General features: G+C 42.1%; 1 protein-coding gene across 4 annotated transcripts in view; it reads left to right on the forward strand.

Moving 5' to 3' along the window:
* Positions 1 to 25,544, forward strand: part of RARB (retinoic acid receptor beta) — a 377,605-nt gene that overhangs the window by 240,625 nt on the left and 111,436 nt on the right. For all 4 annotated transcript variants that reach the window (XM_028099064.2, XM_028099065.2, XM_028099067.2 and 1 more), the window contains one exon: positions 109 to 257. In XM_028099064.2, the coding sequence (XP_027954865.1) occupies positions 109 to 257 (149 nt within the window). The remainder of the gene's footprint in view (positions 1 to 108; positions 258 to 25,544) is intronic.

A 25,544-nucleotide genomic window follows, 5' to 3' on the forward strand; every position in this document is an offset into this window, starting at 1 on the left:
GAACTTGGGGCAGAGGCCTATGATTTCGCTGGTGAAAAAGACATGAAATGACCCATTTTCTCTTTTTTTCTCCCCTCCCCCCCACCCCCTACTCCATCTCCACCACAGCGATTGAAACACAGAGCACCAGCTCTGAGGAACTGGTCCCAAGCCCTCCGTCTCCACTTCCTCCCCCTCGTGTGTACAAACCCTGCTTCGTCTGCCAGGACAAATCATCAGGGTACCACTATGGGGTCAGCGCCTGCGAGGGCTGTAAGGTGAGTACCCGCGCCTCTGCACCCAGCATGCGCTCCTTCTCCACGTGCTCCGTGGGGGTTGGGGGGGGACCTGCTCAGCTCTAGAAGCAGGCTGCTTTGCCGTCTTGTAATGCCACCTCCAGTGTGGTGGGCTTGGTTGTATTTGATGGTTGCATTTCTTCCTTCTATTTCATCAGTTAAAAATTCAGAAACTTCTGCAAATGACTGATGGGGGCCAAATGTTTCTAGGGCCCTTAAAATAACAGAACAGTTCTTTTCAGGTAACAAGAGCTTTTTGAAGGAGTCCTGAACAGCATCATCCTGTTTCTCTTCAGAACATGCCGTCTGCTGTCTTTGTAGTTTTATTTTATTTTTAAATATGACTGACAGTCCCCTAAATCAACTTGCTGAGAATCCAAGGTTAAAATTGGGATTTATCTTCTGGCTGTTTCCTCAGCCCTGTGGCCTTTGAATTACAGTTTGATTTTCAGCCTGTAGGGACTTGCTACTGTGTGCGTGCGTCATAAATTCAGGAGAGCTGGATTTAAAATTCCAGCCTACGGAGTAGTGGGGGCTGAACATGTGTCAGAGAGGCTATGGCTGCTTTGAATCAAGCTAGACAATTGCTATCGAGTCCAACAGTCTTAATTGAATGAAAGAGCTGCATTTTTTTTTTTTTTTAGAGAGAGATAAAAGAAAAACAAAGAATGACTTCATAGACAAATCCAACTCATCCACAGACAGTTTTTCAAAGGAACTATGGCTGTCTTGAGCTAGCCCTTTCCCAGATATACAGCTTTTTTAGGGTCCCTCGTACAGCTGGTCACATCTGTTCTGTATGTAGCTCCATTGGATGATTCATTGTAATTATAAGCATGCTGGAATATTACAGGTGCTCCCATCAGGTGCTCCGTGGCATTTTGTATTTGGCTTGTCAGAGTTAGCATTTATTAGCAGCATATGGATTGGTTAGGCACTGCAGTGTAACAAACCATCCTAAAACTGGGTGGCCCAAAACAACCACCTTGCGTTTAGCTTATGGTTCTGTGGGGCAGCACCTGCTCTTAGCTATGCTCCGCTGTGTATCTCTGGTCAGCTGCAGGTTCCCTAGGTGGTTGTGCTTCTGGGGGTTACCAAAGGCTCCTGTTGCTGGGGACTCTTGGTTCTTCCTCATGTGGTCTGTCATGCCTGTTGGGCTGGTACTGGCTTATTTGCACAGGCAGGGTTCCAGAAGAAAGAACAGAGGCACATGAGGTCTCCTGAGGCCCAGGTTCACATGTGGCATGCTGTCGTGTTGGCCAAAATAGGTCATAAGGCCAGTGATACTTGGGAGCTGGAAACAGAAACTCAACTTTCTAATGCAAAGAGCTGCAAAGTCACATTATAAGAGGCAGGAATACAGGGTAAGGAAAAACAGGGTCATTTTCACATGGAGTCTACCACACTGAATGCCTTACGGTCCATGACCCAGAGCGGATAGGATCCTAGCTTGAGTGTGCAGCACCTCACTCATGTCTGGCGTGTCGTGGGCGCTTAAAGATAGAGGTTGAACAAACAGAAATGTCGCTCGGCCCCTGAAAGAAATTATGAGTTTTCTCCTCTTTTCAAGCCACTGGAATAAACATGGATTATTTTACTGAGCAAGGCTAGTTTAGGGAACATCTCTCTGCCTCTGGGATCGTGTTGGTTGTTTTAAAGGAGTGTCCTTTCCCCCAGTGGCTTCAGATAAGGTGGTCAGGAAAGGTCACATAGCTGCCAGTTGGCAGCTGGATGAAAAGCGAAACATTTGTGCCCAAATTATTACTTTTATTATTGATTGCTAGCTGAACCTACTTAACTTTATCCTGAAATTTGGGAAAGCTGAAGCCAAATCCCGGTTGACTTTGTCCACTTGTTGCACAATATATAAATAAACCCTTTCCTAATGGTCATTTGAAAGTGAAATGAAAAGACACTCCTTTATTTCAAAAAATGTTAAGTCGTGTCCTGTCCAGAAATCGGAATGCAGTTGTGTTCTAACTCAGCTTACCTGCTCCCATTCTGTCCTGGGAAAAGAAATTACCCAGCATCTCCCTTCCCCGCCAGATTCCAGGCCCTACGATATTCAGCTGTTTCACAATCTGTACAGTACACACTGTTTCAATCAGCTCTTAGTCAGCTAATTCCCTTGACCTCTTGCTTTAATTTTGGACTCTGACTCTTTTTAGGAAAAACCCCCAACAACAACAAAACCCATACCAGCACAGGCAACTTTGATAAACTTGGTGAAGCCATTCAGTCATGTTAATGGCATAGCTTTTTAACAAAGTATAAGCCCGATAAGGCTGGCCAGCCAGCTGTCGAATTTGAGGGTTTTTGTATTGTGGGTGGATCTCTGAAAACGTGGACTGCCTTTCTCCTAGGATGTTGAGAAAGACTGGTCTGCATTTTGGCTTACTGGGAAAACATAGTGGTAGAATTCACAGAACTGAAAACCATAAGACTGAAGTATAATGTAACAGCCGAAGGAGAGAAACACAATTTAAAAAAAAAAAATTAAATATAACTGTTACCATTTTTAAAAGTTACTAAAACAGTGCAAAGTTTATTGTATAAAAAAATAGAAAATTAAAACCACCACAGTTCTACCCTGGGAGAAAACCTCTGCTAAATCTATTTTTCTATGAGTGCATATATATATGCATCGTTATTTTTGGTTTTTATAAAAATAGAATTTTATGTTAGATGCGGTTTTAATCTGCTTTTTAAATTTAATGGTCTTTCATGACCAAAATTTAAACAACTGTATAGTGTTTGTGGTTATAACAGTAATGTAGTAATTTATGGTTATATCATAATTTATTTAACAAATTCCCTGTTGTTCATTAAGTTCATCGCAGTTTTTCTCTATTACAAATAATGCTTTAATGGATAGCCTTGAGGTATATCTGTGATAATTTTTTTAGGATAAATTAGTAGAATTGGAATTTCTAAGTCACTGCCTTTGAACATGTTTAAGGCTTTTGATACAAATTGCCAAAATGTCCTCTAAAAGAGATATATCAATTTAAGTTCTGTTAGTCCATTAAAAGTTAATTGTGTTAGAGGCTATCTGTTAGGAATCTCTCCCATGTGATAATAAGGTAATGAATCAAGAAACAACTTCTTTTCTGGAATTCTGCCTCTGTTTACTTTGGTTGTTTATAATGGGCCCAAGGCATGTTATCATTTTGGGCTCCCGGCAGATACACCATGGGTCCCTGATTGACCTATAAGGGCTGGCCCATTTTTTGGCTAGAGATCACAGATCACTATTCTGGGTTGGGAGCCTCTGCTCTAAAATAGAACTCCCAAATAGAACCCAGTTTATATCTATAAGAAGTAATGTCCACAGTGGCTTCAGCCTGTCCTGACCAGAATGACCTTATTGACCGTTGTTTGGGAAAGAGAACCTTCTGTTTTCTTAGGGAACGGTGGCTGTCTCAGACTCAGAATTTAATAAATGGGAGACGGTCCACCTCTTGGAATGACCAGTGGCTACTGTGTTATCACAGCATTACCATGGCAACATAACCACTAGATGCACCATTGGATTGTCCTGTTTAGGGGATTTCCAGCTGAGCCATGGCAGTTTTTTGCGGGGGACAAAGAGTACATAAAGTGAACGTGTGTTGTGGTTAGCCAAAAGGTTCAACAATATAGAGTGATAAAGTTGATTTTCATGTGTCCTTAAGAAACCGTGTCATTGCTCATAGCTAGAATTTATGCACAATTTTGGCCTTCATCATAGTTTATATTGATTATGGAGTTTAGAGTAAGGATACCAGGATTTGAATTCTAGTTAGGCTCCTTGATAACTTTGTGACCTTGGGCAAACTTCTTTAATTCTCTGTGTGTCTCTCTTCTCATCTGGAAAAATGGAGATAATAATAGTATTTCTTAATATTGCTGTGAGTATAAAATGAGTTATTATGAAGAATATAGACGGTACCTGGAACATAGTAAGTGGTATATACATTCAGTTATGGTTTACATTATCAACTTAATGACTTTTGCACAGTGATGTAACATCAGTTACACTCTTAGTATTCTTTTTTATAGTGCTGTTTTAACAATTCTCCACTTCTTTATACCAAAAAATAAAGACTGCCTCTTTCCTTCAAGTCTCAGTTTAAGACCGAACCAATCCATTGAACCTACCCTGATTATTCCAGTACAGGGGTTGGCAAATGGTTTCTGTAAAGAGCCAGGTAATAAATATTTTAGGCTTTGAAGGCCGTCTGGTCTCTGTCACAACTACTCAACTCTGTCACTGTAGTATGAAAGGAGCCACAGACAATATGTCAAATAATGGCTATGGGCATGTTTCAATAAAGCTTAATTATTTTTTTTAAGATTTTATTTATTTATTTGAGAGAGAGAGAATGAGTGGGGGTGGAGGGGCAAAGGGAGAGAGAGAGAGAGAGAGAGAAACAGACTCCCCATTGAGCAGCCCCCAATGCAGGACTCAATCCCAGGACCCTGGGATCGGGACCTGAGCCGAAAGCAGATGCTTAACCAACTGAGCCACCCAGGTGCCCCAATAAAACATTTGTAAAAATAAGCAGTGGGCTGCACTTGGCCCTTGGGCCTCATTTCCTGAGTTCTGCTAAAGTACATGGGGATATGTTCTTTCTTACAATTTCTAAAACTCAAAAGCTGATGATCCAAAGCACTCATGCCAAGGGTGCCAGGCCAGTGTTTCTGGCGGACTGTAGGCTAGGGAATGCAGTACTCCTTCCCCACTTGCTTCAGAAATGGTGTTTAACTAAGGTTGATGGCCACTTGCCCAGAGCTCCAACGTGGGAGCTTCAAGACTACCATTTTTGTCTGTTTTTGCTCCACCCCCTTATTCCCACCCAGCTCCCACTTCTTTATCATCCAAAGTCATAGAAATTAGCAGTTTCCTTATGAGTGAGCTGCTTCCAGAAGCACCTAGCATCTTACTTTGGAGAGGTTTGTGGAATGTGTTTTATGAGCTACTGTCTTAGTAAGATTTTCTTGCTTAAAAAATAACCCAAATGCTTGTTGGCTTAAAACAATAGACATGTATTGTCATGGTTCTGTGCAGGTTTTCTTGTCTTGGCTGGCTTGTCTTGGGTTGGGTGGTTTAGGTGGCCTCATATGACTGGGTCCTTGACGGGATGACTGGATCCTCTTCCCATGTTATCATTCCTCATCCTTTAGCCTAGCCTGGACTTGTTCACAGGGTGGTAGATGGGTTCCCATCAGTAAGAGAGGACAAGCACCAATGTGCAAACCTCTGGTTGCATCACATTTGCTCACATCCCGTTGGTCAGACAAGTTCCATGGTCAAGTCTCAGTCTGATGGGTGGAGAAATAGAGTCCACCTTTGAAGGAGGTAAGTGGCAAAGTCACCTTGCAAAAGGGTGAATATATTAGAGCTGGCATTTGATGATACACTGTCTTCTATTAACTTCTGATTTCATGTGTAAGTCTCTTCTGATAGCCTATATTCACCATCCCATCATCTTTTAGCAGATGATTATTGAATACCTCCTAAGTTCCAGGGCCTATGCCAGATGCAACAGTGAACAGAAGGGAGATGTTCCTCCTGGAACTTACTCTCTCATATAAATAACATACAGATGATAAACAATTCAGAGTTGGAAGAAAAGGAACAGAATGGTCTGTAAACAATAGTGGAGGGGCACCGGATTTATTTGGGAGTCAGGGGGAGATCTTATGACTGGAAGAAACCAGCTGTGTGAGTAACAAGGGAAAGCATTTCAGGGCAGAAACTGAATACTTAGAATCTAGGGCTATTTCTTCCTTTCTTTGCTGTATCTGTTAGCTTCTCCGGGCCCCAGCACATTTGTGAAAGTCAAATTCACAAGTTTGAACCCAGTCCTACAGAAAATACAGTGGTAAAACTGTGTAGCCAGTATTGTACTCATTTCTTGCTAGGGATGGCTAATGTGGTGTGGCTTTATATAAGTTGAGAGATGGGTAGGGGGAAGGAGAAAAGTACCCTTGTTGGAAACCTTCTCTATACCAGGCATTGGGGCATTTTATACTCTTATTTCATTTAATTCTCACAAGAGCACTGTAGGGGGTAGGCTTGATGATGTCCATTTTACAGATGAGGAGGCTGAGTTTCAGAGACATAAAGGAGTGTGGTTAAGTTCGCACAGCTAGTCTTTTCGAGGGCTAGGATTGAAGTCTTAGGCCTTTGGGAAAACATTCCACTGCTTTAGCTGCATTGAAACAGAAGATAGGAAGCAGTGATGTGTTGTTTTCTAGAGTGGGGGTTTCAAGGGGCAACAAATTAAAAACAGGTGGGAGTTATTTAAAAAGAAAAACAACCCTATTGTCTTGATCATTTCATAAAAGAAATGGCATTTTTATAACAAAAAGTAGAAGAAAGAAGAGCTTACAAGGCAGTCTTTCCCAAGAAGGGATGGTTACAGGGCCCACCCACGGGCACGCTCCCAAATGGTGCTTTGTTCTTGTTCTCTCTTCTTTGCCGTTGATGGGTGGAAACTTCCCATCCATAAGCCAGCATTTGGGAGCCACTGTCCAGCCCCCATGGAGAGCCCCTGGGTGCCACCGTGATGGTGCACCTTCCCCACAAGGGCATAGAGGAAAATGCTTGCTCAAGGTCATGTTGGTAGCCTTCTATTTAAAGTAGCCTTTAAGAGTTTAAACTCCACTAGCCCCCTCAGTCCCTCAGGGCTAATTTTGTCCATTTTCTCATCTGCCTTTGTTTTCCTTGCCTCTGAAGAAGGGAGGCCCTCATCTCTGGGACAGTGTTCGGCTGCTGGGCTGTTTTGTTGTTGTTGTTTTTTTTTTTTTTTTTCCTGGCAAACAGCAAGTGGTATGCTCTGTCACAAAAAGTTTTGCAATCAGGAAGATGGATGTCTGCACTTAATTTTAGAACTTCTATTAAATACTATAAATGTGTTTAATGATTTTATTTGACCAAGGCCATTTAAAATTACTTTTTTTCCCTGTTTGTTTGTTTGTTTGGTTTTGGTTTTAATTGGCATGGATAAACATGAACGTTATGCTCTGTTTCGAGAACATTTCTGGCTTTGCCTCTCTTCAGAGGTTGGCTGCAGTATTGAGCCCCAAGAACAATATACCATGCAAAAGGCAATAACAAAAACTGGACAGTGTCTGCATTCTGTAATGGCTAAAAGTGAATTGTGAAGCTTGCCATCAAGTTCATTATTCTAGTTTTTGAACCCCACAAAATAGGTCCCCTCGTAGACCCAAAGAGCTATTCTGCTTGTTAACATTGACCAACAGTGGAGAACTGACTTATTCTCTCATTAATCAGACCTCTGTGAAACACCTTCCGACACAGGCTTTAGGTGTAGAAATGAAAGGTTTTATGTATTGGGTTCCCAAAGTTGCATCCCGGTATTTATAAAGTCCACAGATGGGTGCCTGTTGGATAACAGGGACATGGTAAATATTTATAGCCTGAATGGATGAATGAAGGGTAAGGAGACCACTAGTGTGTATACCGTGTGCTGTGATGCCTAGGGGGGCTTGGTGAGCGCAGAGACGGAGCCTCTCATCCCTCTGACATGTTCAGGGAAGGCTTTATACAAGAGACGATTTTATAGATGGATCAGCATTTTCCAGAGCAGGGAGGGGAGAGGAGTGTTCGAGGCAGAAGTTGAAGGCAAGGGAACTCGGAATAGCCTCTGAAGAATTATGCGGAAAAATGGAATTGTATCCATTCTGTAGACATTAGTTTTGCATAGCCCTATGCAAGCAACTGGGGATCAGCCAGGCTTTAAAGACGCTCCGGAGGACTCATTACATATCATTTCCTCAAAAAAGATTTCTCCAGAACCCCCCCCCGGTTAGATTCCCTTCTTTCACATTTTTTATTGTTCTCCTTTGTAGCGCTTACTGCAGCTGTAATCAACTTATTATTTATGGAGGCATTGGTTTAATACCAGCTTCCTCTTTTAGACTATAAACTCCAAGAGGGCTGGGGCTCGTCTCAGTGTCTAGCAGAGCACTCTGCACATAGTAGGGCTTCAGTGCATGAGTGATTTTTTTTTTAAATCACAAATTAGATCTAATTATAGAGTATTTAATATAGTGATAAATGACATAATCAAGCAGGTATATAATTCTATGGTAATGAACATACTATAATTTTATACATCCTATCTAATGATATAATTAATTGCATCTAATTATATAGGGTTGGTGATGATGCATTAATGAAAACTTTATAAAATCTATAAACAGGAACAGGCCTTTCATGGCCAAAGTGCTGCTCATTTTCTTAGTAATTTCTGCCTCCCACCTCAGAGTTAACCCTTCTGTGCAAAGGTTTATTTTGTCTTTGATACTGTCTTTATGCAAACTCTTAAGGACTTGCAACTGGAATGCTATACTCAAGAACACCGTGGGTTCTTAGTGATTTAAAATAAATAAAAATCTCAACATCTAGAATCTACTTCCCTCTGGAGAAACATCAAGACAGCTAAAATGGCATTCTGGCTTTTCCCAGTAATAGATCCTACTGAGGGGACATTAGTTTTGCATAGCCCTAAGGAGAAAACACTTTTTTTCTTCTGGATAAATGTTGTTCTACATTGAGAAATCATTTTGGGTTGAAAAGGCAGAAAAGTCTTTTTTTTTTTTTAATTTTATTTTATTATGTTAATCACCATACATTACATCATTAGTTTTTGATGTAGTGTTCCATGATTCATTGTTTGCATATAACACCCAGTGCTCCATGCAGCATGTGCCCTCTTTAATACCCATCACCAAGCTAACCCGCCCCCCACCGCCTCCCCTCTAGAACCCTCAGTTTGTTTCTCAGAGTCCATAGTCTCTCATGGTTCGTCTCCCCCTCCGATTTCCCCCCCCTTCATTTATCCGTTCCTACTTTTTTTGTTGTTTTTTAACATATAATGTATTATTTGTTTCAGAGGTACAGGTCTGTGATTCAACAGTCTTACACAATTCACAGCACTCACCATAGCACATACCCTCCCCAATGTCTGTCACCCAGCCACCCCATCCCTCCCCCCCCACTCCAGCAACCCTCAGTTTGTTTCCTGAGATTAAGGATATCAGTGAGATCATATGATACATGTCTTTCTCTGATTGACTTGTTTTGCTCAGCATAATACCCTCCAGTTTCATCCACGTCGTTGCAAATGGCAAGATTTCATTTTTTTTTTGATGGCTGCATAATATTCCATTGTATATATATACATCTTCTTTATCCATTCATCTGTCGATGGACATCTTGGCTCTTTCCACAGTTTGGCTATTGTGGACATTGCTGCTATAAACATTGGGGTGCACATACCCCTTCGGATCCCTACATTTGTATCTTTGGAGTAAATACCCAGTAGTGCAATTGCTGGATCGTATGGTAGCTCTATTTTCAACTGTTTGAGGAACCTCCATACTGTTTTCCAGAGTGGTTACACCAGCTTGCGTTCCGACCAACAGTGTAGGAGGGTTCCCCTTTCTCCGCATCCCCGCCAACATCTGTCGTTTCCTGACTTGTTAACTTTAGCCATTCTGACTGGGGTGAGGTGGTATCTCATTGAGGTTTTGATTTGCATTTCCCTGATGCCGAACCACGTTCAACACTTTTTTCATGTGTCTGTTGGCCATTTGGATGTCTTCTTTGGAAAAATGTCTGTTCATGTCTTCTGCTCATTTCTTGATTGGGTTATTTGTTCTTTGGGTGTTGAGATTGATAAGTTCTTTATAGATTTTGGATGCTAGCCCTTTATCTGATATGTCATTTGCAAATATCTTCTCTCATTCTGTCCGTTGTCTTTTGTTTTTGTTGACTGTTTCCTTTGCTGTGCAAAAGCTTTTTATCTTGATGAAGTCCCAATAGTTCATTTTTGCCCTTGCCTCCCTTGCCTTTGGTGATGTTTCTAGGAAGAAGTTGCTGTGGCTGAGGTTAAAGAGGTTGCTGCCTGTGTTCTCCTCTAGGATTTAGATAGACTCCTGTCTCAAAATGGTTGAAAGACCTAAATGTGAAACAAAGTCTTTTTTTTTTTCTTGGTATATGAATAAACAGGAAGTGGAGAGTGAATTTTGAATTAGCCTGCAACCCTGTATTTTTTTTTTCTCATGTTGGCTTGGTAAAAACAGTATATTTAATTTAGTGGTTTTAAATGGTTCATAAATTTTCTAATGGTTAAAAGTTCATAAACGGTTGTTGAAATGCCTACTTTGCTTGTTGTTTAAAAATATCTGGAGCACTTTCATTTGCCATTTTTGTTACATCAAACAAGCTAAAGGTCTGTCATTTTTGGTAAAAGTTTTACCTCTGTCATACAGTAGAGAAGCAGTTTCCAATATTCATTTCGTAGTTAACCTGTTGCTTTGAAAATGGTTCACCTCCCAGTGAGTGATGTCTCAAGTGCCTGTTTCATGTTTTGGTCAATTAAAAAAAAAAAAATCGCCAAAAATCAACACTCTTTTTTCTGATTTAAAGCAAATGGGGGGGGGGGAGCAAAAGAAGTTGCTTTTACAAAATTCCTAGGGACCATCATCTAAAAATGAATTGTGACCATGTCTTACAGTTACACCAAACAAAAACAAAAATGTATTTTTGTCAGGGAAATAAAAGTATACTTTCAGGGTTTCCTGAGAGTGATAGAAATTATGACTGAAAATCATTTCTGTTTAAATCAAATTTACACCGTCCTCAGTGATGATTTAGTTACTTTTGGGAAATGAGTGTTTCGGCCTTTTCTCTTTCTAAACCTTTTACTAGAGAGGTTAAATAGAGAGCTTTCAATTCTGTACTTCCTTCTCCTGGGTGAACGCTTGGAAAAAAAAGTAATACAAAGTGAAATTGGCAAAGGCATCCTGTTTTAGCAGCCCCTTTCTTTTTCTTCATGAGGGCACAGTTGTGAGCCGCTAGTTTCCCCGCTCTGTTTTAGTTGCCTTGCTCCCACCTGCAGACCTGTGTAAGCCCACAGAAACAATAAAGATATCTTACATTGATATCGCCTCTTTAATGTTTCTAGAGCGCTTTCACATATGGAATTAAATTAGGCTAAGCTTAGCTGTAGTACAAAAAAAAAAAAAAACCCACTCCAAATTGTGCAATATCTCATACAGAATTTTTTTTTTAAACATAACAGTTCAAGGTATGCATTCCTGGTTGGTTTCTTCTCTCATCCACACAGGGATTAGGACGTCTGGCTCTTTCCAGCATTCTAGCTTGGCATCCCTTAGCGCATCATCGGGAATGAGAAAGAGAGCATAGGGGAAGCAGCATACCTGCTTTTTTTTTTTTTTTTTTTTTTTTGACAGAGAGAGAGAGACATTGAGAAAGGGAACACAACCAAGGGGAGTGTGAGAGGGAAAAGCAGACTTCCCGCTGAGCAGGGGGCCCCATGTGGGGCTCTATCCCAGGACCCTGAGATCATGACTTGAGCCAAAGGCAGATGCTTAACCGACTGAACCACCCAGGTGCCCCATACCTGCTTCTTAAAAGCCAGGGCCTGAGGTGGCATGCATCATTCACCAAGAACTGCTCACATGACCAGAAGCAAGTGCAAGAGATCTAGTCCAGCCACGTGCGCGGGGAGAGACCTATTATTATGGAAGGAAATAATGAATTCAGTGGAGAGCTAATAGTTTCTGTCTTCAGTTTTTTATTTGATCTTCATACCAATTAGAGAAGTAGGTGGCATAAGTTTATCCCCCCTCCAGTTTTTAAGGAAGCTTTTAAGAGTCTACAGGACCACGTTCTACCATCCATGCGCTTGATCTATAATCTAATTCTGTTACTGAAGTGGTTTCTCGTGGAAACCAGCTTGGATACATTTCTGCACTGACTTTTCCCTGATTATTCTCAAACTGTCTTTTCAAATCATATGATTGTAAACATCTCCATATTCCTGTATGTTCCATTTTGACATTTTGAGAGACTGGCAAGGCCTTCCTCAGTACAGCTAGACCTTTAGCAGGGGTTAAATTCCACAAGGCAAAAATCACACATAGCCAGAATGACCCCAGAAAATCCCTTCAGCAAGCCGACTGTTGGAGACTGACATATGTCTCTCATTAAGGACCTACAAAGCCAATTCTTCCTCCAGCTTTGGAAACATGTTGCTGTCCCGTCTGTGGAGCACCAGATGAAACAGTTGCTTTGTTTTCATGTTGTACCAAACATATGTATCCTTAAGCACAAGAATCCTACTCATGGCCTGAAAATCACACATCTTTGTAGATGTGTTTTTGTTACTGAATTGCTCCTACCCTGATAGTTTCTTGGGGATTGGAATTTCTCTTGCGCCTTATGCGAACTGGGTCTTTTTGTTTTTGTTCAGTGTTTTTCCACTTCAGAGAGGCAGCTAGATGTGTCCTATGGATAAGCAGTGCCAGAATGGGGAAAACTTTGTTCTGTGGACCCTAGAACTCATCCCTGAAGAAACTCTAGAGAGTGGAGTAAAACTCTGTGCGCCTGTCTGCCTGTACAATACTAGCATTGTCCGCAGCAGAGGGGAAAAGCGGGGTTCTGGCAGCCCTGCCCCATTAGAGTCTTGTTCCTTGTTCCATATTGAAAAGATGACATTCCTTTGCTAGCAACGTCCTGCCCGGATTTCTGGCACCGGCTCTGTGGCCAGTGCTGTCGCCTGGGGCATTTTTGTTTGGGTTGGTTTTGTTTTATTTCAAAAGTAGCAAAGTGCAGGTGGCATAAGCGTACAAGGTAGAACTGTTTTTATAAAGCTTGTCGTTGAACTTGTTGGTAGAGTCAAGGTGGCCCGTCTGCCAGGCCGTCTGCTTCCTGCTCACTCGCGTCAAAATGCAAAAAGGCACAGAGAGTAGATTTAACTTAGGAACTTATTCTCAGGCATTCCTGAGGCAGCCTTTGAGTTTTAACAGGGGCCACCTCTTCCCTCAGAGGATTTCAATATAATGCTTCATTTATAACAGAGATTGGTGGATTTGCAAAGTAAATATTCCAATAAGGAAAAGCAAAATCTTCAGTGACCCTCCCTGTTCCGCTACTATGGAGGCTTTTTCTGGGTCTGGAAAAAAAAATCCTTTATATGGGCTGCAGCTGTGAACTGGGGCATGTAACATGGACCTCTCAGCTTCTGTGAGCCTTAAAATAATGAGCAGTAGGAAACTCTGAGGTAGGTCAGTGACGGGGAGAATACTTTGGTTTTTTAAAGGATTTTCATGGCTACACAAATCTGGAGAAACTAGAATGATCAAGCGACTCTGTGCCTCTGAATCTGAAAATAGCAGCCTTCTAAGTATACAACAGCACTATTCATACGGGCCTGGGAAGTCCCCCAAATCATGAAAATTATCCTTATCAGTCAAAAACCCAGCAGGGATCATCTGACTGTTCCGCAGGGAAATGAGAATTTTGGTTGGGATCTCACATCCATATGTCAAACTCAAATTGTAGATGAGCTGTGCTATATCTGGGGACTTTGGGTGTGTGGGCATACTTTTAACCAGCAAGTACTTTTGAAAGCTGCTGTCCAAATTTATATTACTCCTCATTAACATAAAGAATTAGTTTCAGAATAATAGAATTGGGGGGGGGGTGCATGTTTTCGATATTTATTAGTTTCCAGAAGCATGTCCTGCTGTGTTAGATGCTCCTGCAACTGGTTGGTACCCTAAGTTAGCAAATTTATAGACGCAGTACTCCGTAAGATATTTTTGATGGCATCTATTCCATTTGAATGTACGATATATTATGTTTGTGATAGCATCAAAACATTAAGCTAAAATGCTTGAATAGTTTTCAGTATATTTGTTGTGTTGAATTGTGACCAAAAAAAGTAGGAAAGGTAGCAGCCCACTGCCAGAAATTGTGGGAAGAGGGTATTAGAAATTGAGTCCACGAATTCTGATTACTTCCCCCAAATGGAATTAAATGTAAAATTCCTCATTCAGTCGTATTTTGGCCTTAAAGGATTATTTCCTGCTTTAAGAGTTAGGTGGGACATAGGTTCTGTTTCAACGCATATTTGGTGCAAATTCTTGCCTGTTGACCGACAGCTTGAATCTCATGTACATATCGCACATCCAGATATGGTAGTTATGTCTGTAACTATTTGTGGCAGGTAGGATCTGCATACAATTGTGAGTTCCACTGCAAGCCTGAGTCTAACTATCACCGCCCGATGTACTTGTTTTTAAACACCAACTCATAATGGAGTCATTTCTTTTACTATCCCCAAGCGTGGGATGTTTGCTCTGAGAGAGTCCACAGGACTGATATCATGGATCTGGTGGTTTAAGAAACATAAAAGAGTATTTTTTGAACTAGTGAGCCTAGGTCAGGTTTGACCAGATATTCCTTTATTATTTGATTCTATTTCATCCATCTTATGAGCTCTAGGCCTCAGAAATAGCATTCCTTTTCTCTACTATCACAGGAGAAATAAGAGCATTGGATGAGAGATAATAGTGACCTCCGAGGAACTAACCTTTGCCTGTGTCATGTTAAGACCTTGTCAGTTACTCTAGGCATGCCCATGGAACAGCAGTGGAAACTGAAGATTAGTTATGTTTTGGTATTCTAGTATTTAGAATGTTAATAATTGATTTTAAAATAAAGCTGAAATTCCTACGAGGACATATAAAACAATTTAAATTGGTTAGAAAAAAAGTGATTCTTTTGAAACTTGATGTCTTTGGAACACTTGCTTCTTTTTATTCAAGCCATCTGGGAGCACAATCAAAGTGGTGTGGGTTAATCTTAGGTTCTGAAGCCTTGCTAGAATGCAGAAGCCACCTGTCTCCTCCCCATCACGAAGGCCCTCTCTTTGTTGGAGTCTCTTGTCACTACTACATACAACCGTACTTCAGAAAATGACTTCTATGGCCCTACCCAATACAAATGGAATAGAGAAATGCAACCATTCTGTGTGTCTAGGAAGATGGGCGATATTGGTATGCATCACTAGTGTTTACCCCCCTCTCTGCTTCAAGAATCACCACAGATTATTTCTTTTTTCCATATTCATGTGATTGTCAATGCACTTGTCTCATACACACGGTTGCATTCGCATGCCATGGAAGAATTCTCTCCCCGTCAGTATCAAACTCGGCCCCTAGCAAGGGGTTTACATAAAATCCCTTGAGTAAAAACCCTCTTATTTGTCGGTGCCTTCTGCATTTAATACCATTAGTCTGTGCCAAAATCATTTTATTTTTTTTTTCTGCCAAAAATGTTTACAAGTTCCTTAAGCATATTTCATAGGATAGATTTAGGAAAAAAAATTGTGTCTCACCCCGAACTGCCTCTCTCTGAACTGAACTTGGTCATAATGTATCTCTCATTTTCTTTTTAAATAAATTTTAAATAAATAAATTTTAGATAAATCTCTGCCCCTCTGGGAAAACTCCCCAGGAAGTTAAAGGGCAGCTGCTATCCCTGTCTTGATGTGAGAGACCCAGTCCTGGGCCTACAACTCTCCTTTTGTGTGCGATCAACATTTCTCCAACGTGGCCTGTTGAGTCTTCGTTGAAATGGAAGTGTTGGCAGCCCTTCCTCATGTGCCGGGGCTCCTGCAGGGGAGTGAGCTTCCTCTGCAGCACGTCTACTCTTTGAAATCATGTCATCGTCGACTTATGTACTGGTTTTCTCTCCCACTGGCGTATAAGTACCATGAGAATAGGGACTTTGCGAGTCTCATTTACTTCTGTGTTTCCAGTGCCTATGACAAACTCAGCATGATGTAGGCACTCAATAGATGTTTGTTGAATCCATTGATAATAAATAAACTTAGAAGCAATAGGGAAAACAAGCTGGATTAGAACTCGTTCATGCCCAAAGATTGTGGTAGGTCCAAGTTATCACGGGGCAGAGGCTAAGGGGCAGACGGAGGAGAAGGTAGCATAATGTTGGCTGAGCATGTCCTCACAGGTGAGAAAGGAAGAATGCCAATTTCAGTAGGCATCCTAATCCGTTCCAATTTTTAGGAGCGTTCTCCTCTGAGCACTCCAAGTGATGCGGGGGTGCCCACCCCATCTGTCCTGCTGCCTCTTTCCTGCTGTCCATTGCTGCCCTGCTTTTTGGCATGGGATAAGATGATGCAAGCCCAACATTTGGGTTGGTTTTGCCACCTGATGAGGTGGCCTCTTGGTGTCTGCCAAGGTGACTGTGTTCTTATCAATTATTAAGGTCACTTCTTGGCCTCAAGTTGAACTGGTTTTGAATTTCAAATACTGGTGTTTCACCGCTTGCCATATACACCAGTGAAATGATAAATCCTATAAGTACAGGGCATAGCACAATTTACAGAGGATTTACAAATACAGTATTTCCTGGCTTCGTATAACTTTACTGTGTAGGTAGGACAGGAGAGTGCAATGCCTTTTTTTCTAGTGTTTAACTTCTAAAAAAAAGTGTTTGAGGTAAAAATTGTATAGGGCTAAAATGACCCTGAATCATCCAAACTGTGTGTGTTCCAGTTACCCTCGCTGCCTAACAAACCATCACAAATCTTAGAGATAGAAAACAACTTTTCCAAGGGTGCCTGGGTGGCTCAGTCAGTTAAGCGTCTGCCTTCGGCTCAGGTCAATGATCCCTGGGTCCTGGGATCGAGCCCCGCATCGGGCTCCCTGCTCAGCGGGGAGCCTGCTTCTCCCTCCCACTCCCCCTGCTTGGGTTCCCTCTCCCTCTGTGTCTCTCTCTGTCAAATAAATAAATAAAATCTTTAAAAAAAAAAAAAAAGAAAAGAAAACTTTTCCTTTTTGCTCACAGATTCTGTGGGTACAAAAATCCAGGCAGGGCACAGCAGAGATGGCTTGTCTGCGCTGCGTGCTCTGGTGCCTCAGCTGAGAACCTTCGGCATCTGCCATGTCTCCACGTCTGGGAAGCGTCTTCAGCAATGCGCCTGGTAGTCAGTGCTGCCCGTTGACTGGGACCTCAGCCGGGGCTGTTGAGCAGAACATGGACCTGTGGCTTCTTGCTGGGGCTGTGCTTCCTGACAGAATGGCAGTCTCGGCATTATCAGACTTGCTACGGGGTGGCTCAGTGGTCCACAAGCTAGGGTTGCAGAAAGCAAAGTGGAAGACATGTGGCCTCTTATTTCCTAGCCTTAGAAGCGCCATAAAGTCCCTTCTGTCAAATTCCATTGATTAGGGTAGTCACAGACCCACCCAGGTGCGAGGGGGAGGGGACATAGCCCCTCCTCCCTCTGGGACAGAGCCCGGGTCACTTTAGAAGAGCTGCTGGGAAGGGAGATGTCACCGTGGCCACCTTGGGTTTTGTTTTGAACCACAGGCTTTTTCTTTAGTTAGTTGCCAGATGGTGTAAGTGAATTGTTTTTAGGACCATGCTGTAGGGAAAACATGCATCTTTTAGACTACCAAGGCTCATGGCTCACCTTGAAAAACAGGTGGGAACCAAGAGAGACCAAGAGAACTGTGGATTCCCGCCACTAATCTTGCACTTGAGGACATCACTCACGGAGTTAACTGGCAGGTCAGCATCTGCCACCCACCCTCCTTTAAGCTTCTGTGAGCGGCTTCTTCCTTCCCAAGTAATGAGGAAAAATGAAATGCACTTAGGGTGTAATAATGCCTATGACTACAGAGAGGGAAAGAATTTACCAGAAGGCCCAGGTGAGACCCCAGCTCTGCCAACTATCTCGAAACAGAAGGGCAGCTCATCTCCCAGGGATTGACCTCCAGTTCCGGCCCTCTGCCCTCCCCCCTGGCTTGTGTCAGATTATACAATGATTGTCTTACTGATTTTCAGCCACCGAATTTTTTTTTTTTTTTTTTTTTTTTTTTTAACTAAATGTGGGTTCTGTTGTCTGATGCTCTCATCCTTGCGCTTCCCCACGTCCTTGCCAGGATAGTTATTTATTCCTTTTGGGGTGAGCTATTCTTGTGCATGGTCAGGGTGCTGAACTCCCACTGACTTCTACTGCAGTTCTCTTTGGCCTCAGTTTAGAAGTTGTCTGTGGGCCTTTAATTACACCCTCTGGCAAAGGAGAAAGAGCGCTTGAAACATGCATAAATTCTGTACATATTTCCAAGGCTGGCCTGTTTAAAAAATGCTGTCTGTCTGTCTGCTTTTTTTTTTTCCTCTTTGAACTTGGACATGGATTTTTTTTTGACAGTATGTCAAGGGAAGGGCAGTGAGAAAATAGGCACGGGTATTTACTTAAAAGTTACTTAGTGAATCCATCACAGTGCATTCATTGGTTTTCGAATGATATACCATATTCTGAAATGAGGGGTGTCTTACTATGTTTATATAGTATATATACTATACGTTTATATGCCTTGCTGTACACAAGTGGTAGGCAGTTGGTGCCCCTCTCTGGCCATTTTATTTTCATTGTTTACAAATTAGATTAAAACTTTACTAATTTGTTCCTCTTTAAAATTTAAACACAACACTGCGCGATGTGCTGAATTTTGTTCAAGTCTGCATAAATAAATACTTGCAATGACTTTTTAAAGTAGCAAATTTCATGAGTTTTAGGGACATCCGTAGAACGGTGGAAGGGTTTTTCATTGTTGGCTGGTTGAGCGGAGTTGTGAGGTTGTGAAGGCCTTCCAATCTCTTTCTTAGCCACAACATTTCCTCGGGTTACCACCTGCCGTGCCTCTGCTATCTATTGTAGAGGAAGGGCTGGATTATCACTGATCACAGAATCCCCAGGTCCTACTAATCCCTGTCTCTTTCAGCCCCTCCCCTCCTGGATGTTTTGAATAAAAGCTGCGTGGAAGTGAAGTAGGCTGATTCAGCTTCCTCCTGGTCCCTGCTCCTTGCATTACCAGCAGTGCAGTGACCAGGAAGCTAGAAAAGAACGTGAATGATGCCCAAACTGGCCATTATCCCTGAACAACAAAAGTTTGGTTGTATGCCCATGGAAAAGAGAAATGTGTGTCCTTCAGAGCGGGCTCACAGTCTTGGTGAGATGGAGTGATGTGGTGTGGTTGCTGCCATTCCTGTTGATGGTTTGCAGCCCCTCAGCCTGAGGCTGGGAATCAGGTGGCCTGGGTTCATATATCCCGGCCACCCCTCACTGAAACCTAGTTTCATCTTCTGTAGAATGAGGATAATCACATCAGAGTGTTACAGTTATTTTGAGGGATAAACACTACAGTGTATATACCCAATGTTTCTTTAGTGAGAAGAGCACTTGTTGTCTAGCACCTTCTGTGTGCCGGACATATATTTTAACTCTGTTAACGTTCACAACAGCTCTATGAAGGAGGCACTGTCACCGCTCACATTTTCCAGGCGAGGCGTAGCTCCTGGGCCAGGTCAGTGGGTCCCAGCTTCTTACCCTTTCTCTTTTCCTTTATAGACCTGATTCTCCACCTGCGAGGTGAGCCACATTAGGTTCAAATGATAATTGGGGCTACTAACGTTCATCTTTGAAATTCTCTGATTCATTACTTCCAGCAAGTATGGCAAGGAAGCATTTTGGTCATGTTTCATCGAATTCTAAACAAAAGTTCGTATTCCAGTCCATTTAAGGTTAGGATAAAATGATGCCGGATCATTTTCTGGAAAAAGTAGCCTCATTAAGAGGTTATATTTACTTTTTCTTATTGAAGTCAGTTTTACAGTTGGAGTTGAGAGTTCAAGTGCCTTATCAGAAGGACCAGGCAGGGAAGTGAATGAGGCAGGCTAATTTGGGATAATAGGGAAGGGTGAGGAGTATGACCAAGATAACAGCTATCTTCTCATTGATTGCTGTTCTGGATGAGTGGAGTTCAAGCTTTAGCATGGATCAGACTCCCCAGGATGGCCTGTTAACCCATAGATTGCTACCCGCCCCCGCCCCCCCCCCCCCGCACTGAGTTTCAGGTTGGGGAGGTCTGGGGTGGAGCCTGAGAATCTGCATGTCTAACCAGCTCCCAGGTGATGCTCCCAGGCTGCCACATTTTGAGAGTTCCTGCCTGGTGAGAATGTGGGACTAACACTACCAAGTTTTCCAGTATTTCAAGTGAATCTCTCTCTTACTTGGGGACTGTGACTTTTTCAAGGTCTTTTCTGGTCCTCCAGACATTTCCCTACCAAGAAACACTCACACCATACAACAAATGGTCAAGAAAAACACTAGGGAGAAACGTCAAGTCAATCTCTTCTATAACTGAAATCTCCTACCTTTTAAATGTTGGCAACGCATTTAAAAGTTTTTAAGTCTGTGCCGGCTACCCCTGTCTCAGCCAAAAATAAACATGTCTTTTGGCTCAATTCAGCTTACAGATGAGCAGTTTGCAACTTCTGCTTTAGATGCTAAGGAGACACAATGGATAAGAGTAAAAGATTTACATTTTTTAAAAATTTGTGAGTAAAACTATTACGGAAAACTTTCACAGAATAAAAGAAAAGCTAGTCCAGAAACCTGCAGCACGTACTTGGCTTTTATAACCTGAGACAGAAATCCATAAACTCTTAAAATGAACAACACACACCATTCCCTCGCTTAGGCACATGCATCCTGGGAGCTGTGGTCACTACGTGAGCCTATCAGCCAGCAATAGGCATGGCTCATGTGAGAGATCCTAGAGGGGCAGCGTCCTTTTCTTTTTTTTTTTTTTTAAGATTTTATTTATTTATTTGAGAGAGAGAGAATGAGAGATAGCACGAGAGGGAAGAGGGTCAGAGGGAGAAGCAGACTCCCCGCTGAGCAAGGAGCCCGATGCGGGACTCGATCCTGGACCTCCAGGATCATGACCTGAGCCGAAGGCAGTCGCTTAACCAACTGAGCCACCCAGGCGCCCGGGGCAGCGTCATTTTCATCCTCACCTTGCTGTACCTCTGGCACTTCCCAGACTCTTCTCCAAGCTCCACCTACAACCAGCTTCCTGGCTTTCCTGATCTCTATTTTTGGTTTCAGCTTCCCCTGCACCTTTTGCCACTTCCATACGCATTGTGAAAGCTTCTGTGTACCCTTCCAGTTAGACTAATAATAGTCATAATGACAACAGCTCGTATTTGTGAGCATTTATACTGTTTTAGGCTCTCCACTTGTGTTTGCTCCTTTAATCTTCATAACAACCCCCATGACGTAGAAAACATTACTGTCCCCATTTTAAAGGTAAGGAAACAAGGCACACAGAGGTTGTGTGACTTGTCTAAGATCACATAATTAATAACAGGGAGAGGCCTTTAATCCAGACCAGCTGGGGCAGGACCGAAGCCTGAAACCACTAGACTACCTCTGTGGTAAGGCTTTGACCCCTCATTTTTCCTGTAGGACCTGGACCAGTGAGGAGGCTGAGCTCACTGCAGTCCACAGAATCATCCCCACTTTTCCTCTATCTCCAAGTGAACGTCTGGCTCGTCAAACGTTTATCTCAGTAGAAATATGATGATGCACCACGTGAGACCAGGCTCACTGCTCTTTGAAATGTCTGGAGTTGCCTCATGGGACTCATGCAGGATTTATTTGATCAAAAGCTTTACTTGGTTTGGCCTTTTCATAATAATCATTTTGGTCAGTAGCTGAGCTAGTACTCAACAAAAAATTTCAGGCATCATTGCATTTGGGACCCACTAGACCAGCCCTACCCAATAAAAAATAGAATATGAGCCACAAATACCAGTTAGATATAAAACTCAAAATTTTCTAGTAGCCACATTTTTAAGAAAGTTAAAAGGAACGAGTGAAGTTAATTTCAAGAATTCGTTACTAACTCACTCTCCAAAATATCAATTTCAACAATTAATATAAAACCATGGAGAGATTTTACATTATGTTTCACACCTAGTCTTCAAAATTTGCGGTTACTTTTACACCTACAGCTCCTCCCAGTTTGGACCAAACACATTTCGGTGCTCAGTCGCCACATGTGGCTGGTGGCTATGGTATGAGCCAGAACAGCACTGTACCAAAGAGATGTGGAATCACGCGCAGTGAGAAAACCCTGAAATGCCAAGTGCAAACAGGAGAGGAGCCACAGAGGAGAAGAGAATTAGGAAAGCATCTGGATACAGTTATAAAGAAGTGATTTGGGGGGACACCTGGGTGGCTCAGTCGGTTAAGCATCCAGCTCTTGATTCGGCTCAGGTCATGATCTTGGGGTCATTTGAGATGGAGCCCTGCATCGGGCTCCATGCTCAGTGGAGAGTCTGTTTGAGAGTCTCCCTCTCCCTCTGCCCTTCCCCCTGCTCATGCTCTCTCTCTCTCATTCTCTCTTTCTAGAATAAATAAACCTTTTTTTTTTCCTTTTTAAAAAGATGTGGTTTCGGAGGAAGATAATGAGAAACTTGGGGAAATTTTGCTAATTGGTGGAAAGTCTCGGTGGGGAAAAAAATACATATATTTGCTCCTCACTGATTTATTTAGGAAAGTTGATTTTTATTCAAAGCTAGGGAAAAAAACTCCACATACCACAGTTGAGGACATCAGATCATAATGAGAGAGAACTTCAGAAAGAATTATTTGAGGACCAGAGTTATTCCATTTGAGTGACTTAAGCTTCTTGACTTCTAGACAGACCCTCTCAGTTTTCTAGATCAGATGAGCATAATGAGCATTTAAAATCATATTTCTTCTTTTTCCTGCTGGTAAGAACATGCACCTTCAGCTCTCGTGGTGCTTTGGGGTCGGATGGTACAAATAAAGCATTGGCTTTCTAGGCCTTATTTTGGTAGTGTGGGGGGAAAAAACCACAGAGATAAGAGCCAGGGAGACTGGAGGATGTGATTATGAGTAAAACTTCTTTGGATCTGTAATGCCAACAGCACAAACTGTTTTCATTCCCTGTGTTAGTTAATGGCTAATCTAGAGATTGTACTGCCGTTTGCTGATAGAGCACAGTTTAAAATATTTTATCATTAATGTGACAGGGAGTTGGATAAAGAAAATGAAGCGTGATTATAAAATGCTAATTATCGTCCTCAAGTGCATATTGGGCACTCTCGAATATTTGCAGCGTAATTTGCTTTATTTATTATTTCGGTTTGGTTATAAATGTTAATTCAATTGCAGATGGTATGTTGGCAATTTACAGAGCTATAAAGTTATTTGGAAATCCTAATATTTTCTACCAAAATGTTCTGTTGGTGATGCATGAGCTAAATTAAAAAGCCCCTGCTCTTTAGAGTTAAATACATTAATTGGCAAGTAGGCTGCAGGGATTTCCAGACCCGTGCTGGCTACGTTAACTCCTTAAAGGAGTCGAGGACATGATGTGTAATTTAGAGTGGGCATTTTCTCCATGAGAAAGGGTGGCAGGACAGAAGTCTCTTTTTTCCTACCACCCTGCTAATGTTTCTTCAAGGCTGAGATTTTCTTCATGTTCTGGTTCGTAGGTCTAGACACATTTTTGAAGCCACATTTTTGCTGTACTACATCAGTGGTTTCAGAGACTGTGATGTTGACAGCTGAGGGGTATTTGTGTGTGACGGTGTATACATGTCTGTCCGTGAGTGAGAGCGAGAAACGGAGATGGTGTTTTCTCCAGCCTTACAGATGTCTTGAAAATATACTCCCGTGTGAGGCCAGTGGTTGCCAAACTGACTGCCCACAGGCTACATCTGGTTTGCCACCTGTTTTTGTAGAGCCGAAAGCAAAGAATAATTTTTACATTTTAAAGCTTGGGGAAAAAATTTTAAAAAATAGGATATTTTAGGACGCATGAAAATTCTATGAAATTCAAATTCAGTATTTGTGAATAAAGTTTTCTCAAAACACAAGCAGACCCCTTCACTTATGAATTGTCTATGGCTGCTTCCACTCTGCCGTGGCAGAAACCGTATGAAGAAACTAGGCAGAAACTAGCCTAAAAAGTTTACATCTGGCCCTTTGCAGGAGTCTGCCAGTCTCTGGGTCAGACTACCTAAGGTGTAATTTATAAAATGAATCCTTAACCTCTGTGTGTGGGTTTTTTTTTTTTTTAACTCTCTACAAAATTTATGGGAACGTAAGCAATTTGGGGAACAAATGGATTCAAAACACAACTCTTCATTTTTGAGAGGTGAGAAAGAGATTATAAATACCAGCGCTGGCTTCCTTCTTTTGTGGTGATGTTGATCATTCAAAGAAGTGATACTGTATTACTAATGTAAATAATTGTGTGCTTCACATACAGGCAATATGCTCAAAGCATTCTCCTTGCCCCCAAAATAGGATAAAAGTAAAGATTGTTTTCTTTTATTGTCAAATTAAAAACATAAGCCATGTTGCTGGATCATTCTATTTGTGTTAACAATTAAGGATCGTACATGGAAGCACAGTACTCTCAGAAAATACGGCTACCTTATAGAACTCGTTTGGAAAAATGTCATTCTTTACTAAGAAATACTGTGCTTAATTAATTCTTGCTCCTAGGAAGTCAACTTGGGGCACTCATTATGGCCGTAATTGGTGGTATAAATTCTGAGACCCCGGAGGAAAACACATTGCTTGGTTAGTGCTCTCTGGCCCTTTGGCTGAGCGTGCACAGGGGCCAGCCCCATCTCGGCGAGTGACAGCTTCTGGTTTTGATGGCTTCGGGTCTGGCCACACTGATATTAGGTTTAAAGGCTAGTAGTGAGCAGTAAGAAAAGAAATGCAATGACTTGTCCCGGTGTTTTGCATTAAACAGTGTGAGACAACCTTCTGACTTGGAAAAATGTGTTTCTTTGAACTCCGGTTTTTCGTATTAAATTATATTCATTACACGGCCCATCTGGAATCTCTTGCCAGGCCAAAAATCATCTTACAGACATTAGCAAAAGGAAGTTAAATGTAATTTTTTTTAATTGTATACTTTTCATTTCCATTTATTTTTTTCCCTTTTATTGGAGAAACCAGATGGAAAGGAAGGCAGGAACCTCTCCCTCACTCCCGTTCCCTTCGGGAACAGAGGCAGAGCATCCCTGGTGCTGTACCTCTCATCCACTGACTTGAGGTGATGACGGGGCTGTCTAGATTCTGGGGATAATTGTAGGAAAGGTCAGGAGTTCAATTTGAAGCGCGCACCGGATCGGGGTGATGGGGTTTGGAGAGTAAGTGCGGCGTGGTGGCTGACTTTGGACCCACACTGATGTGTGTGGTCATCGATTATATTTGACGGTGTGGAAGTGCAACTCTCAAATATCACACGTGATGTGGTCCATTTATGTGGACTGGTATTGACTGTGGTTTTGCTGGGAGTTGTTTGCTGGATTTGGACTCTATCTGAAAAGGCCCCGTATTTGGGAGACGTCTGGCTCTCTTCATCTCTTTGCTTCTTACCAAACCAGACACGTCCCACAAAACGTACAGACCTGAGGCTCATAGTGGGGACATAGGAATGTGTATTTCCTTGTTCGGACACATGGAAATCTCAACTGTTAGCTCTAGAAGGTAGAGAGATAACTTCAAATGTGTG

Source organism: Eumetopias jubatus, unplaced genomic scaffold (genome assembly GCF_037043125.1).
Source record: "Eumetopias jubatus isolate StellerSeaLion01/CBP00866 unplaced genomic scaffold, mEumJub1_p1.0 scaffold_1, whole genome shotgun sequence".
NCBI lineage: Eukaryota > Metazoa > Chordata > Mammalia > Carnivora > Otariidae > Eumetopias > Eumetopias jubatus.